The 16,215-nt window shown below is 34.5% G+C and overlaps 1 protein-coding gene across 3 annotated transcripts in view; it reads right to left on the reverse strand.

Moving 5' to 3' along the window:
- lrba (LPS-responsive vesicle trafficking, beach and anchor containing) overlaps window positions 1-16,215 on the reverse strand; it is a 297,666-nt gene that overhangs the window by 61,167 nt on the left and 220,284 nt on the right. For all 3 annotated transcript variants that reach the window (XM_066718460.1, XM_066718457.1, XM_066718458.1), the window contains exons 44-46: window positions 9,486-9,626; window positions 6,536-6,655; window positions 1,847-1,999 (exon numbers count right to left, since the gene is read on the reverse strand). In XM_066718460.1, coding sequence (XP_066574557.1) covers window positions 1,847-1,999; window positions 6,536-6,655; window positions 9,486-9,626 — 414 coding nt within the window. The remainder of the gene's footprint in view (window positions 1-1,846; window positions 2,000-6,535; window positions 6,656-9,485; window positions 9,627-16,215) is intronic.

The following is a 16,215-nucleotide window of genomic DNA, read 5'->3' on the forward strand; positions in this document are numbered from 1 at the left end:
CAGATCAATATACTGTTTTTGCACAGAGTAGAAAGTGTGCAAAAAGGCCAGAGTATTGATTTGCGTTGTAACCTAAGTGTATAGACTGTTTTGATTGGAAGTAATTGCCTGTGCAGAGAGTAAGCTATAATCTAGGAATTAATGGAGAAAACATTCGGCTCTCCAGGCGAGAATCACAGGAAAACAAAAGAAAATGGCAAACATATAAAACAATGGTTTTACTTATTCTGCTATTTTCATTTTCAAGGTACTGTATTTCTGTACCTTAGTCTATAGAATGCAATGCATTTTGATGTTACAGAAATGTGTTCTTAAGTGTATACAGCCAGAGACCGCTAAAGTGACAGAGAAATACAACATTTCCAGCTAATTAATGCTAGGCTTCACTGCTCTGACCTACTACTGTACCATCTGTAATTATAGCCTGTCCTATATATCATCTGTTCACAGCACAGCACTGGTTTTGAAAGACAGACAGCTGCAATACTATATCCCTGTTCATCCTAAGGGCCATCTGATATCAATTGTAGCACACAGCTTGATGCAGCACTGGTCATATGAAGCCAAAGTATCGCAACACAAGCAAGGTACTAAACAGGGGGAGGCTGCCAACTTGAGGCTGCAAAGAGGGGCCTGAGCCGTCTGGCTGCACAAGGTTCTGCCGGAAATATGATTAATGAGCATGGGGCAATAATATCAGGATTCTGATTAGCACCACAAAAAGGTCACAGATCAAAGTAGTATGCATTTCATGAGCTGTGATTATCACATTCAATTTGCTGGATAAAGCTACACAGAAAGAAATGTAAGCGTTGCCCAGAGAAAATGAATATAGTGGATAAAAATTGATGTTTTTTGTTTTTTTAGTGTGGTAGGTTGAGAGAAAAAATCCTCCTGCTGTCTTCATTTCCTTTCAATAACCAGGTATGTGAGCTAAACTGTACAGCACTGGCTCTTTTACATTTTACAATATAGCATATATGCTACATCAAAATATTGTACTTTTGCTTTTAATAATTGTGTTAAAAGCAAGCATAGAGTCCTATGTTTAATCTGGATAAATACAACTAATTAATTGAGAATCCAAGTATACTGCAACAATACATCGAAGACATTCATTTAAATGTCATAGCTTATGAAATTTTCAGCTTAATTATAGTGTACTGAGAATATATGAGACTAACATCTGTATAGTTGTTAAATTAAATATTAAAGAATGCTACAGTTCTAGATAAGAGTGTAAACACTTTTAGTGGAAGAAAAAAATGTATTAATACTACAAATTCAAAGTATGTTAATTACAACATTAAAAGGAATAGCATGACTGAAGTAAAGCAAAGTCCTTTAAAAAACCTTTCATATGTGATCTTGACTGTTTCCTTCAAAGTCTGGGATGTGATCAGTCAATAGTGCAATAGATATTGGAATTGAACTGAGCCACAAAAGGTATCAATATAATTAATTGAATTTGCTTGGACACAATGCAAACCACAAATTAGATATTTTAAAACATTAAGAACTGTGCACAATGGATGGTTACTTACAATGTAGAAACAGTTAAAAAAATAAAAAAAGGCAATGCATTTAAAAGAAAACATCAAAACAAGTATTAAATAAAAGCATGTTGTTAGAGAGATAAGAAACCATAACAACTATTTTTTTTTTTTCTCTCTCAGAGAAATGAAAAGTCCTGGGCATTTTGGACACAGGAGGTTGAGATATCAGGAGAGTAACTTAGCTAGACAGGAAAAAAACAATGTCTCTTTAAATTAGAATTTCCTGTTAACTAGAGAGGGTTCTGACAGAGCAGCTCACTGACACACACAACAGATGACTGTTATCTTACCAGTCTATTTATGCGAACAAACTCTTCTGGGGTTTTAGCCCACGGTGGAAGTTCGACATCAGACACCACTGTCCCATCATCCATCACTCCCAGATTGTAATTATTAGAGTTGACAAACATCTCCGGAAGATAATAAAATTCAGGGATCAATTCCTGCATGCAAAGAAGAACACAGTCAGAATTTTGTACATATCATATTACAAATGGGCATTCTTTTACCATTCTGCTTTTATTGTTTAGGATTGATACACCAACAAACAATGTGCATCATTTCTAAATGTAATTGTCATTTGTTCAGTGTTTTTTTATTTTTTATAACCATCTGTTTTCATGCATGTCAATTGTTGTGAAGTAACAGAGAGTACTGAGCAATTGACTGAAAATACACAAATAATTTGCAGCCATAACTGAATCATTTTATACGATTGCTGCTCTTGTGTGGTTTGATTTGCTTGTGTTAATAATTAAAGAACATTGAACAAACATGCCCTGCACTTGAAAACATGTACGGTTTTTAAACTTGTAATTTAGGGAAAAAAAAAAAAAAATCTTCACAGAAGTGAATTCATAATTCATTTAGCTCATATCAGTAGGAGTCAGTTGCTTTAATCTTCAGTAACCCCACCATCGTTCCACAGAAAAAGCAGCACCTCTTGAAATGTATCATTACTCATGAAAATTGCATTTCAAACTCTTCATTTGTTGTATGCGATGAAATGTCACCCCAGTAAAAGCAATCAAAACAGAATAGCTGGGCTGTTTTTTTTTTTTTTTTTTTCCAAGACATGCAAAGGTCAGAATATATATTTTCATATCATATGTAAGTTATATATAATCTTACTATGCAAACAAACACACATTCTTGAACATGTGTACAATGCATTAAATTACATATACATAAACTGTTTTACAATCATATTTAAGATGTCACTATTTACAATAACCCAAAATTATCCATACTTAATGGATTTGGAAATGTCACCTTATACAGCACTTGAAATAAAACAGATCACAAAAATGGATCGTTGCTGCTGCCAAAAACACACTACTCAGATTGTAGTTATTCCAAGTGAAGACAGAATCAACTGCTAGCACTGCATGTGTCTTTAAAGAATTTGTATTTTCACATTATCACAGGTCCATTAAACCTAGCAAGTAATGTAGAAATGTAATATTAATGTACTGCAGCATTTCATATAAAATGTAAAACATTCTCTCCACACAATCCATTCAGAAAACAGTAGCTAAACAATGACAATTCTTCATAAACACATTTAATTTGCTGTTTTTCTAAAATCAAAGGTATATTATAAGACATTCTGTCACATGAAACCACAGAAACAAGAAAACTAAAGTAAGCATACAGAATAATAACAATATAAGTGGTAAATGGTCCATTGTTAACCAAATTGATCATATATAGGTACTTAGTGGAGCTGTGACTTCACAAATTATTTACATATATTTTCTATTTATTCAGTAAATACTTTGGGGCCTTTGTTTGCTACACAGCCTCGCAATTCCCAAAGCAAGTTCAGAAATGCATTAACTGACATTTTAATGCAGTAGATAAATACATTTACAGGCATAATGAATGTCAAAACACTACAAGAGTATTTTAGAGCTACAACATAATTAAAAAAAAATAGATTTCAGATTTTAGGGTATTGTAATAATTCTTTAAAGTGACTCTCGTGAGTGTAACTGCTGATTGACAATCCTGAAGAACAATGAACTAAATAGATAATGACAAGCTGACATCAGGAATGATCTGACAAAAGACAAAACACCAGTCTAGCAATTTGTATTCTGTTTAAAGGGTGACAGAATACCCTGTGGTGTTGAGAAACTCAAATGTTGCTGTCCACTTCACTGTACAAAGACCCAATATATCACATACAATGCATGTATGATTGTTTTGATATTTCAGTTCATATGGGGATGGTGATAAAATCAAATATATCCTTTGAGACTCAATAATACCACAATAACATTTTTATGTACACAATGTTTCAGTAAAAGTGTTCTATATACTTGTTAGGAGTTTAGGACAAGCATAGCAGCTATCAACACCTAACTCAACAGTTACAGTTGTTTAGTGATTGACAATGTCTAAGGTATGGAACTGGACATAGAGCTATTTCTATAGGGTTTACTGAATAGCAAATTAGTACTTTAGTTCTTTTTCACTGTCTGCCTGTTATTAAAAAGTAACTTACACAATTAAAACATTGTGAAGGAAATAACTAAATATATATGTTTTAAACTGTACACAAAAAGACAAAGAAAAAAAAAAAAAAAAAAAAAAAATATATATATATATATATATATATATATATATATATTATATATATATTTTTTTTTCCTTTCCTTAAAACTGATTTATCATGAAGGCATAAATTCAGTAAAATATCTCTCTCTGATATAAAACATTTAGCTGATGTAACCACAGAAAAAAAGGGGGCGATAGAATGAGGATCATGAGTCCCCAATAGGAGTTGCAAAACTTAGATTGCAAAATAGATAAAAAATAATATAAAATGTCTGCTTTCTAACAAGCACACAACTGCATGCCACTTAACAAGCAGAAAAATACAGGGCTGATCTGTGGACTATTATGTGCAGTGGCCCTGCAATACCATGTCAGAGGCCAGTGCCTGTGATGGCAATCCTGTCCTGCCATGGGTCAGTGGAGCAACGGTCTTTACCCCCCTTAGGGGTACTTCCAGCGGCCACAGCCTTTCAGGCAACTGGCGGCAATAGCAGAGGTCAGCAGCTTGTGGGCAAGGTCGGGTTGGAGTAGCCAAGGCAGAGACAGACTGGATCAAGGAGGATTTAACCTATTATCACTCCTTTCACTTGGGCACAACATGTTTTTTTGTGTGTGTTGTTTCTTTCTTTTTAATTGTGCAGGTAACTGTATGGCTATTAAAAATATCTATTTAAAATGTTTTAAATGCATTTTCATCACTTATGGGAAAACTACTAAAACATATCTGAGGTTTCAAAATTGAACATGCATGTTTTTGCAGTTTCTTATTTAATCTAAATTAATTTTATAAAAAAGGCAATTGGAATTAAGGTGTAACTAACATTCAGTTTCTCAAAATCCTGTAATCACATAGGTAGAAACTCAGAATTCATGAGTTCATTTGTAACCTTTTTTGTTTTGATTTTAAATTAACCATTTACGTTTATCTATTGTGACAGGGCACACTGAGTCAAAGCTGAACTGTTGGCGTGTTTAGCAATCAAGTGTTACTCAGAATGTAAACCACATGTTTAATATTTTATGAAACCAATCAGCAATGAACCAATACATAAATAACGAACAAAATCAAACCTGACAACAAAATGCTGCCGCATTAAAATGAATATTTTAAAAGGGACTGACACTTGTTAAACTCTCTACTCAGCCTTTGAAGGACTCAACAGACTATAGCTGTGAGTTGAAATGGTTTCACTAGTGGCTCCAAAACCCTTCCTATAAGCAACAATTCTAGAAAGGTTCAAGTAAAGGTTATACCCGAGTGAAGAAAAAAATCAGGATTAGTCTGATGCTTTGATCACAAACCCTGAGGCTTTCATGGTAGCATGACAACTATTGGTTGTGACCACACATATGCTTCAACTTTCTTATTAAAGTGCGATACCTGCTGATACACAATGTATCTGTGCAGACAATTCAAATGAATCATTTCTCAAAAGCCGCATTTTTGCATTACAGTTATTCACAGGTATTTATTCTGCAGCTGCACTGCACTGCATAAATTAAAATGTTTGTATGTGTAAAGGTAAACAAGTTAGTTTGTAATTTCAGGTAACCTGTACACATTACTTGTAGCTGTGCAGCACATCATCATTGAGTGAGTCTTGCAGGGTCCTGATTTGTAACACTATTTTATTATTTACTATATGCTCATAGAGAAGGCTGACATTTATACCAAAGCTGTAGGGAAAAAGTGTTGAGAGAAACTGTACAATTCCTCTATGTATGGAGCTGGGGGGGTCATTTTAATATTGCAAGAATTTTTTCATATAGGTTTATAAGGGGAAGTGTTATGTGAACTAGACATCTGCCTTCAGCTTCATTAATATAACACTTTGGCAGACCCGATTGATCAGTTCATTGGTGTCTTGTACATTTTAGGGGTGTGTCCTCATTAACATACAATTGTAACAATTCAGTAAAACATCATCGTGTGCTACCATTTGTGTTTCAGTAGATATGAGAAAACTATATCTAAATGAAACTCGAATTACATGGCTGTCTCTAAATAATGCTTAAGCTAACAAGGAATCGGTAATAAATTATGACAGAATTTGAAGACAATTCTCAATTATAATTAATATAGCTACAAGGACCAAACATCAATGGCCTAAAAATCATGACACAATAGTACACAAAATATACTATATATATATATATATATATATATATATATATATATATATATATATATACTATGAGTACATTATGCACTTAAAGAATGTATCAAATTGCATGATGCCAAACATAGAGCAAAACATGCAAAATTTGCTGAAAATCTACTGGTCGATAGAAGCCATGAGTTTTTTTACAGCAGTAAACTTGTTTTTAACACATTTAAGATATAACATTACCCAATTTAAGTATACCAGGTTTCACTGTACATTACAGTACACATATGTGCTTTGTTAGATTTTTACCTTCACATCTGAAGTGTCTCTCTGGGAGTTCCTCCAGGCTCTGGACACTGAAGAAAAAGTCCTGTCTGCATGGTCGAACTTTCCTCCTTGCAGGTTCAAGAAAAATGTGGTGAATGGTTCCTGAAAGTAGAATTAAATAAACTGTGAATGAAATGTTTTGTTTGGGTTCCTAAGTATTCCACTCCTGATTTCCATTCACAGTACCATCTAATACACATGTTAATTTGACATATATTTGTTCTGAATTTCACATTTTGTATTGTGCAAACACTATTAAAAATTGCTTTCCACTGAATTAATGCTCGTTTCACTGTTCATTGTCTGTGTGCACAGTACATGGAATTTTCCACAACATCTGCAAATGTTAAAATCTAAGACATATGATAATTTATTTTCAAGGTATGTTAAGTTTACAAAGAATTATCTGCTTTGCCCAGTGTGTTCATTACAAAATCTTCTCAAAAAACAAAAACAAATATTCTAATTTACATATTTGTTGGCATTTGTCGTTAATGCATAGTGCATTGGTCTACTATTTAATTTAAATAATTACATTTGGTGTTGCTCATGCTTCCCCTTGAGAAAATACTGGGATTATACTTTATCAGTTATCACAACATTTTAAAGTAGCTAATTCGTTAATGACTAATCATGTTTAATCTTGTTTGGACAAATCACTGAGATCAATAACCGTCATTATGAAATAATGGTTCATCTGAGGAATAAAGGACACAAACATATCCCTTTTAAATCAACAGAAACATTCAACTGTAAAAGAGTGCATTTCCATATCATGTGTATCTTAAAAAAGGCTCTTAAATCTTAAAACATTAAATCTCCATTTGCTTTCATTATTGCATAACTAAGGTGAACTTTATATTGGGGATTATCTTTATTATATTACATTTAACAATAAATTCTATATATTTAGAATGACTGATGTTATTATTTAGTTTTTACCACATCTTAAACAAAACAAGTAAGGATCAATTGAATTAGTTCAATCTCTGTTCCACTGCGGTCAGTCTAACCTCTAGTTTACCAGATCAATTACAGCACTTGGGATTCAACCAGGGATGCATTAGCCACCAATTTCTATCAGTATTCCAAAAATGATGTTAAACAGACATCAGTCGGGGAGATCTCTATAGCTATAATATGTGCTAATGCACCACAACATATTCCTGAAAGGGTCTTGAATCTTTTGAATCTTGAACTGTTAGCTGTCATAAGTATGAACATGGGTCAATATTTAGATTGTTTTTAAAAAAAAATGACTGCATTAAATTTCAACTTCATTTAAACTACATTAGATTGCCTTAAATTAAGTATATAATGGTATTGAATATTAGAGGTTTTTATGCATTTAAATTTCAGAAGATAAATTCATCATGGAAATTTCAAGCTTGCTAAGTTACTTGGTCATAACATATGAAACAAAGCAATTGATGCACCGCACACGTTTTACAGGGAACATAAGTTAGCATGCAGATAAACCCTATATTTCTAGTGGGCATTAATCAAATTAACTCATGATGAGGGCACAGACTTAATTATACATAGCTGAATCACTATTTTGCTCCAGACCTTTTGTAGCTGAATTCAGATAAAAGCTTTTACCAAATAGTTTTGTGTAGATATCTTAATGCAGCTTCTCCAAAAAATGACAAATAAACCTGGCCACTAAACAACATTTTCTCAATTATATATTATTTGCAGATAAAATGTAAAGATATGCCTACATTTAGACAATCTAAAAATAGTTAACAAAAAGCTCACACAATTATTGCTTCTAATAGCCTAATTCAGGAGGACACTAAATACTGGCTATACTATATGAGAAATTAAAAAATGCTTTACACTAACAGCTTTAAATGTGAAGAGTCTAAATCTTCCCCTTTGTTTATGTCAAATCTTCTCCAAAATGGTCCTATTATGCTATTATTAGTACTATGAACTGACTCTCAAGTAAATAGCCATGATTATTCTCAAAAGCCACATATTGAACCGAAATATACATTTTATTATTATTAAGCTAGGCTCACAATACACACATTTTTAAATCTGACCCGATTTTGAGAACAGTGGGCAGCTCACACTTAACAACCAGCTTGCACCGAATCTTTTGTGCGCTCACAAGATAATCATTTAAGAAAAGGGGGTCACACACTTAACGACTGATCTGAAATCCTTTGTCTTGGGGATCTCCAACACAGCCTTGAATCACCCCAAATCTTGTGGAAACACACGTGTTACATTCAGAGAAAAAGTAAACAAATATGGACCTGGACACTAACAAGTTTGCCACCCTTGCTGGTTGTTCCCTTGTAGCACATTTCAGGGTCTGATTAATGTAAGACCAGTAGATAAGGCAATGATAATCAACTGTTTTTAAATGATCCCCAAAATGATAGGTTTGCATTCTGAGCTCCAAATAATGTTACAGCTATGAGACTAATAAGTGCCAAGTATATCTAATTTGTCGACAGCAATTATCACAGGTTTCATGCAGCTGTTTTCTTTTTTTGTTTGTACATTGTAAAGCAGGGTTTACTTGCCTACTTGTCTAGTTATAGCTCATATCATACATAGTATTTATCTATTGTACATAAAGTGTATTTGGTTTTTCCAGTGCTTACTATACTTGTTCACAGTTTGTTCATTTGTAATGTTGTAATGATCAGGTTTAAAGCATGGTATAAGGGTCTTGTTCTTATATGTTTCCATTCACTCCATTGCATCCAGAGACTCTTTGTAATATAAATGGAGTCTTCTTAAACATTACAGATTTTATATTATTCTTTTTACCATGCAAAGGTGATGCAAAAAACAGAGTTACACAATTAATCAAGTTATAATTAAACAAACTTTATATAATATAGAGTATATGGTATGTCATAATATATAACATTTATCAAGAGGAATGTGATTAGTAATGTGCAGGACTCACAATTCTAAGTAGCCACATGAGGGAGAAGCTGGAGGTAGAGTAATGGGTGCCATAGTGGAACTTCGGGACTTGATCATCCTCCCAGGACTCAAAGCGCTCAGAGAAGAAGGCTGCTCTCTTGGGGTTGAGGGCACCAATGGGCTACAGGTAGGCACAAAAGACACACAAAATGTTTACATTAGCTCGTTACCAATCTGTCTGTTACATTGTAGTACATTCTCAGGATACACCAATGAAGTAACAAGTTTATCACAAAAAAAAAATATATAGGTTAACCTGGATACATACACACACACACAATATATATATATATATATATATATATATATATATATATATATATATATATATAGATAGATATAGATATACACACCGATCAGCCATAACATTATGACCACTGACAGGTAAAGTGAATAACACTGATAATCTCTTTATCATGGCACCTGTCAGTGGGTGGGATAGATTAGGCAGCAAGTGTAAGGATCTGAGCGACTTTGACAAGGGCCAAATTGTGATGGCTAGACGATTGGGTCAGAGCATCTCCAAAACTGCAGCTCTTGTGAGGTGTTCCCGGTCTGCAGTGGTCAGTACCTATCAAAAGTGGTCCAAGGAAGGAAAAGCGGTGAACTGGCGACTGGGTCATGGGCGGCCGAGGCTCATTGATGCACGTGGGGAGCGAAGGCTGGCCCGTGTGGTCCGATCCAACAGACGAGCTACTGTAGCTCAAATTGCTGAAAAAGTTAATGCTGGTTCTGATAGAAAGGTGTCAGAACACACAGTTTGTTGCCTATGGGGCTGCGTAGTCGCAGACCGGTCAGGGTGCTCATGCTGACCCCTGTCCACTGCCGAAAATGCCTACAATGGGCATGTGAGCATCAGAACTGGACAACGGAGCAATGGAGGAAGGTGGCCTGGTCTGATGAATCACGAGTTCAAGGTGTTGACTTGGCCTCCAAATTCCCCAGATGCTCAATCAAGCATCTGTGGGATGTGCTGGACAAACAAGTCCGATCCATGGAGGCCCCACCTCGCAACTTACAGGACTTAAAGGATCTGCTGCTAACGTCTTGGTGCCAGATACTACAGCACACCTTCAGAGGTCTAGTGGAGTCCATGCCTCGACGGGTCAGGGCTGTTTTGGCGGCAAAAAAGGGGACCTACACAATATTAGGCAAGTGGTCATAATGTTATGGCTGATCGGTGTATATATAATAAAACATAATGGATCCAAGAACAAACCAAAATGTGAAAATGTTAAAATGGCAATGGGCCAGACACATTGCAAGAAGAACAGATCAAAGATTGACAAAGGAAGTAACTGAAAGGGTGACAAGAGATGACCTAGAAGACAACCACGTATAAGATGGGAAAGATTAAATCATAAACTTTGGAGGCGTGACATGGAAAAGAGAAGCTGTAGATTGAAGGAAGTGGAAACATCTTGGGGAGGCCTTCATCCAGTAGTAGATGGATATAGGCTGATGGTGATGATATTTGATATATATATATGATATGTACATATACACACACACACATATATACCAAATCAATCTATTATAATTAATTTTAAGCAGGGAGATTCTTGAAAAAATATAGCAGCAAACATGTCAGACAAAACAAATACTGTATGTTGAAAAGGTTGGAATATCAATAACGGCTTGAGTTTTATTTATTTTCAGCATATATACTGGTTTGTAATATGGTAGCTTAAGCGTGCTTGGTTACACAGAAGCAGATAAATTGCATTAACTTTCTATCGATCTCCAAAAAGCAATACTTCATGGACCTGGGCCATTATTTATTTACTCATTTATAGAAATCATTTTTATCCAGTTCAATTTTTATTACTCTCCCAATGACTCGCCCTACCAGATCAATGGTAACACAATGCTGTTCTTCTGAAAATAAAGTCCAACTCAATTTGAATTGATTCCATCCCTTTCATATAACAGCTATGTCACTGAGAAACCTTTCCAGAAGGCAGATACAGTATTGATTTCTGCTGCAATTCTAACAATTGAGGCTCACAGCAGGGGAGCTAGCAAAGCATCGTCTCTTCCCTGTGCTTTTCTCTGTTGTTAGAAGCACATCAGCTTGGCACTCAACGAAGAGGGAGACTGTACAGGCTCGCAGCAAGACTGTGCCATTGACAATGACACACTATTGGCTTACTCAGTGCAGCTACAGTGGGAATACACACATTGAATTATACATTACACGATTGGGCTGATTTATTGCAGTAATAACATCCACCTCATTAAAAAAAAAAAAAAAAAAAAAAAAAAAATCTACTTCACCATGGCCAGAGTGCTATACATTGTTTACTGCTATAAATTAATGGTACAGCGCACTATGTTAAGGATACCTTCATACAATAGATCTACCATGACAGTGCTGTACATCAAAGCATCCCCAGCAGGTTTATGATAAAGTGAAGACAATGTATTTGGCTAATATGTTCTGCCAGTGCCAGCCAATATTTCTCTGACAACTGGTCGAATAAATGAGGTGCTTAAATGTTTTAATTAGCTGTAAAGCCATTACAAAGCACATTTGAAGCACTATTCATCTATAATTTTAAAACTGCCATTGCACAGGATACAACATATATTTTTGTAACTTGCAACTGTACAATAATATTATTATTGTGGAGGAGCGCAAATAAACAAGGATATTTGTATTTGTGTTGTCTCTGTTCTACTACTGAGAAAACAACTAAATAAAATAATGTATTCATAAATAAAATAACTAGAATGAATCGAACAATGTTCAATCATGTTTATTTTTCAAAATTTGAACACTTATTTTTCTTTCTGGGAACAGGAATAATATGAAGCATTTCTGCAGTGTTCTCCTCATGGCCTTTACTCATTGTTAACTGAAGTGAAGTAAGGGTTTTGTGGAATAGGCTTGAATTCTCTCATTTAAAGGGCTACACTGAGTTTCTGTTTTATTAAATAAAATAAATGTACATGCATGAATCAGCCAATAGCATACCGAAAAAAAACAAAAAAACAACATCACAACATAATAGTTAAATATTGAAACTGGTCTTACTTCATTTAGAGAATAAAATAAAAAAACAACGTGTATTAAGAACCATGCATTATACTGTTGGTCTAAGATGTTATAGTCCAAACAAAGGTAATTTTGTCTGTTTAGTGAACTTCAAACTAAAATTAACCCTGTTACTGCCTGAAGTCTACATCACTCTGCCCCTGATGATGAATAGGTCACGTTTCATTGCTGTTACAGACACAGGTTTCAAAATACAACACTAAATTCTGGATTACAGATATATTAATGTAGATGTGCACTAAAGCTTTCCTTGACCCGGTATCAGTGTACCATCTGACTTTATAATTTACGACCATGCAAGTTGTCTGATGCAAGTCTTGATGGCCCTAACTTTATCCGTACATTTTTATTGGCAAGGGAAATGAGGTACACAGAACACAGAAATATACATGAAAGGCACAAGATAACCCCTGCACTTTCACCTTTATTGGACTGGATGTTGAGGTAGCCCTGATGTGACAGTCAAAATACACAAGAAGCAAACTAATCTGCTTTAGACAATTGATGCCTTTGAAGAATCACATTAAGGCAGTTTTGAATAACCACAGGTTGAGCGGCAAGTACACACAATTAAATCAAAGTTACCTAAGCCAAAAAGAAAATGTGATATTTATATGATTAGTACATTTATTTTTTAATCTGTAAAAATGATGTGAACGGTATTCTTCCATGAAAAGACTACAGGACATAATGAAAAACGTTACCATGAATAAAATAAATAATCAAAACTCTATAGACTGAGGAGTTTTGTACTAAGTAAAAACATGTTTTGTATTAAATTGTAAACATTTGAGTAAACCACTGATACAATGTATTAATTAATGTATAACTAAATAATACATTACGACATGTTAAGTGGACAATTAAAATCAAATATTTAAAAATAATACAATAAAAAGCCCCTATTACATCCTACACCTCTAGGTTTAAATTACATATTTATTTGTATTTATTTATTTATTTATTAATGTACTGTTTAGAATTTTTTTTTAAATAAATATATTGTAGAAAAAATATTAATCACATGCACATCTAAATATCTTAGATGGTGCTGGGTATCGAAAAAGATCATATAGAATAAAAAAAATACTCGCACACTTACTACAGTTCCAAAAAATAAAAAGTATTTATTTAGCCCATGCTTCACAGGTTTTTAGCGCAAACAACGTTTCGATCGACCAGGGATTCTTTTGGAGCTGTAGTAAGTGTGCGGGTATTTCTTTCTCTTTATAAGAATACTGTACAATAATTCTAAAATATATATATATTTTGTTTAACAAAAAAAAAGTTGAAAGGACACCACATCATTAAATCAAGGAATCACCTAACTGGTCAAATAATACAATTGTACAATATAAAACTTGATTCTATATATAAAGAGTGTTTATTTTATATAAGTCTAGCCAGTACTCATCTTGACTGCAATGTTATCTGTTCCTGCTTCCGATGTCACGCTGAGGTTAAAGTTTAAGATAAGAAAACCCGGGAGGGCATAATCACTCCAACATAGAACATAAATTTGTACAGCAATACTATATTGTGTGACGACAGTATGTCAAACCATGTTCATAGCAGTTACAGTTCCCAATGTCATTGGTCTCACATGACCTGTTTCTATCAAACAGAATACTGCACCAATGCTTAGAGACAGCAAAGGCGAATTAAAAAGAAACAAAATGAAATATCAATTACCCTCTGAATTTCATAAAAAAAGAAGAAGAAAAAAAAGCTCTTTCCAAATAAAGCAGACAAGCATGGTTCAGTGGTCATACACTGATATTACTTGTGTCAACAATATGAATATAACAGATGTAATAAAGATTGCTGAGATCTGCTAGCTCTAAAAAAAAACTATGGCAAACCAAAAGGCAACCCTCCCTCTCATTTTCTCCCTTGGGCGTGAAAGCTTGACTGAGCACAGAGCTTTGGCTGTCAGAACTCCAGAAAAGGGTGAAGCAGTAGCTATTGCTGTCATGTTTCAAACTAGTAGGCAATGTGAAGCACAAATAAACTAAAAAAAAAAAAAAAAAAAAAAAAAAATTACACAGCACAAGGGTAACGTTGAACTGAAGGCAAAGAGAAGAGGCAACTACTGGTCGATATAAGATTGCTTACAAAACTGTGTGTTGTGCGTGCGTGTGCGTGCGTGTGTGTGCGTGTGTGTGCGTGTGTGTGTGTGCGTGTGTGTGCGTGTGTGTTGTGTGTGTGTTGTGTGGAGGGTGGGGGGGGGATGAACGACATGGATGAAAGATAACTTTGTGCCACTTTAATGCTTGCAGTCTGTCTCACTTTTGAAAGCGAACATACCCTCTGCTTCTTGACTGACCAGCTGTGTAAAAGGCATTACACTGGGGAGCATCTCTTCATTGAATGTCAAGTGTGATTTGGTTTGTAAACAGGATAATTTCTCTAGTGTTTTCTAATGGCTAATAATATGGTGGTGACTTGGAAAGGGTTGATGGTGTTGAATAAGCACAGCAGGGAGTAACTCCACATCAAAAGCGAAGTGCCCATTTAACATAGAGGGACGTGGATCTGAGGAATCTGAAGGCGGGGTTGAACTCTGCCTCAGTAATTTGTCCTTTCAGTTACACAACAAATCTTTAAAGATCTTTTAAAGGCATGCTAACACCAATAAGAGGGACTTTTGTCTCCACAATTCTGCTTCAAATGAAATGCACCACTCAAATATAGCTACCAACTATGGATTGTATGTGATATCACAACACAACACATCAATTAACCTAGTAGTAAGTAGTAAGTGAAGGTGCTTGTAGCTAAATGAAAACTAAGTATTTCAACCTAATAATCAGGCTATGATGTAGTATCCTGTATTAATACATGCACTAAAGTGTGCTTTTATGTATTTAAACATTAAAATGTGTTCAAGTAGTTACAGTATATATCTACAGATAAATAACAAAAAACATGTATGCACATTCATGTTATATATGTGTGTGACAAACAATTATTTGAATCTATTTTGCTAAGATTCTAAACCTTTAGTATGGTCTTTATAATTAGCAAAACGTAATAAATAAATAAATCAAAACACAATACAGGTAGTAGAAAGTGGTCTCTAATCAAAAAATAAACTGTGATTAGCTACAGGTTTCTAATTTACAATTTGTAGACATGTAAATGTTTTGATTTGGTCCAGGTCCTAAATGATTATCTTTGCAAAACATTCTGCAAATGAAAAACTGAAAAATGCATAAATGCACATATATATATATATATATATATATATATACAGTCAGGGGAAAAAAGTATTTGATCCCCTGCTGATTTTGTACGTTTGCCCACTGACAAAGAAATGATCAGTCTATAATTTTAATGGTAGGTGTATTTTAACAGTGAGAGACAGAATAACAACAAACAAATCCAGAAAAACGCATTTCAAAAAAGTTATAAATTGATTTGCATGTTAATGAGGGAATTAAGTATTTGATCCCCTATCAATCAGCAAGATTTCTGGCTCCCAGGTGTCTTTTATACAGGTAACGAGCTGAGATTAGGGGCACTCTCTTAAAGGGACTGCTCCTAATCTCAGCTCGTTACCTGTATAAAAGACACCTGTCCACAGAAGCAATCAATCAATCAGATTCCAAACTCTCCATCATGGCCAAGAACAAAGAGCTGTCCAAGGATG

Source organism: Amia ocellicauda, chromosome 12, assembly GCF_036373705.1.
Source record: "Amia ocellicauda isolate fAmiCal2 chromosome 12, fAmiCal2.hap1, whole genome shotgun sequence".
NCBI classification, from domain to species: domain Eukaryota; kingdom Metazoa; phylum Chordata; class Actinopteri; order Amiiformes; family Amiidae; genus Amia; species Amia ocellicauda.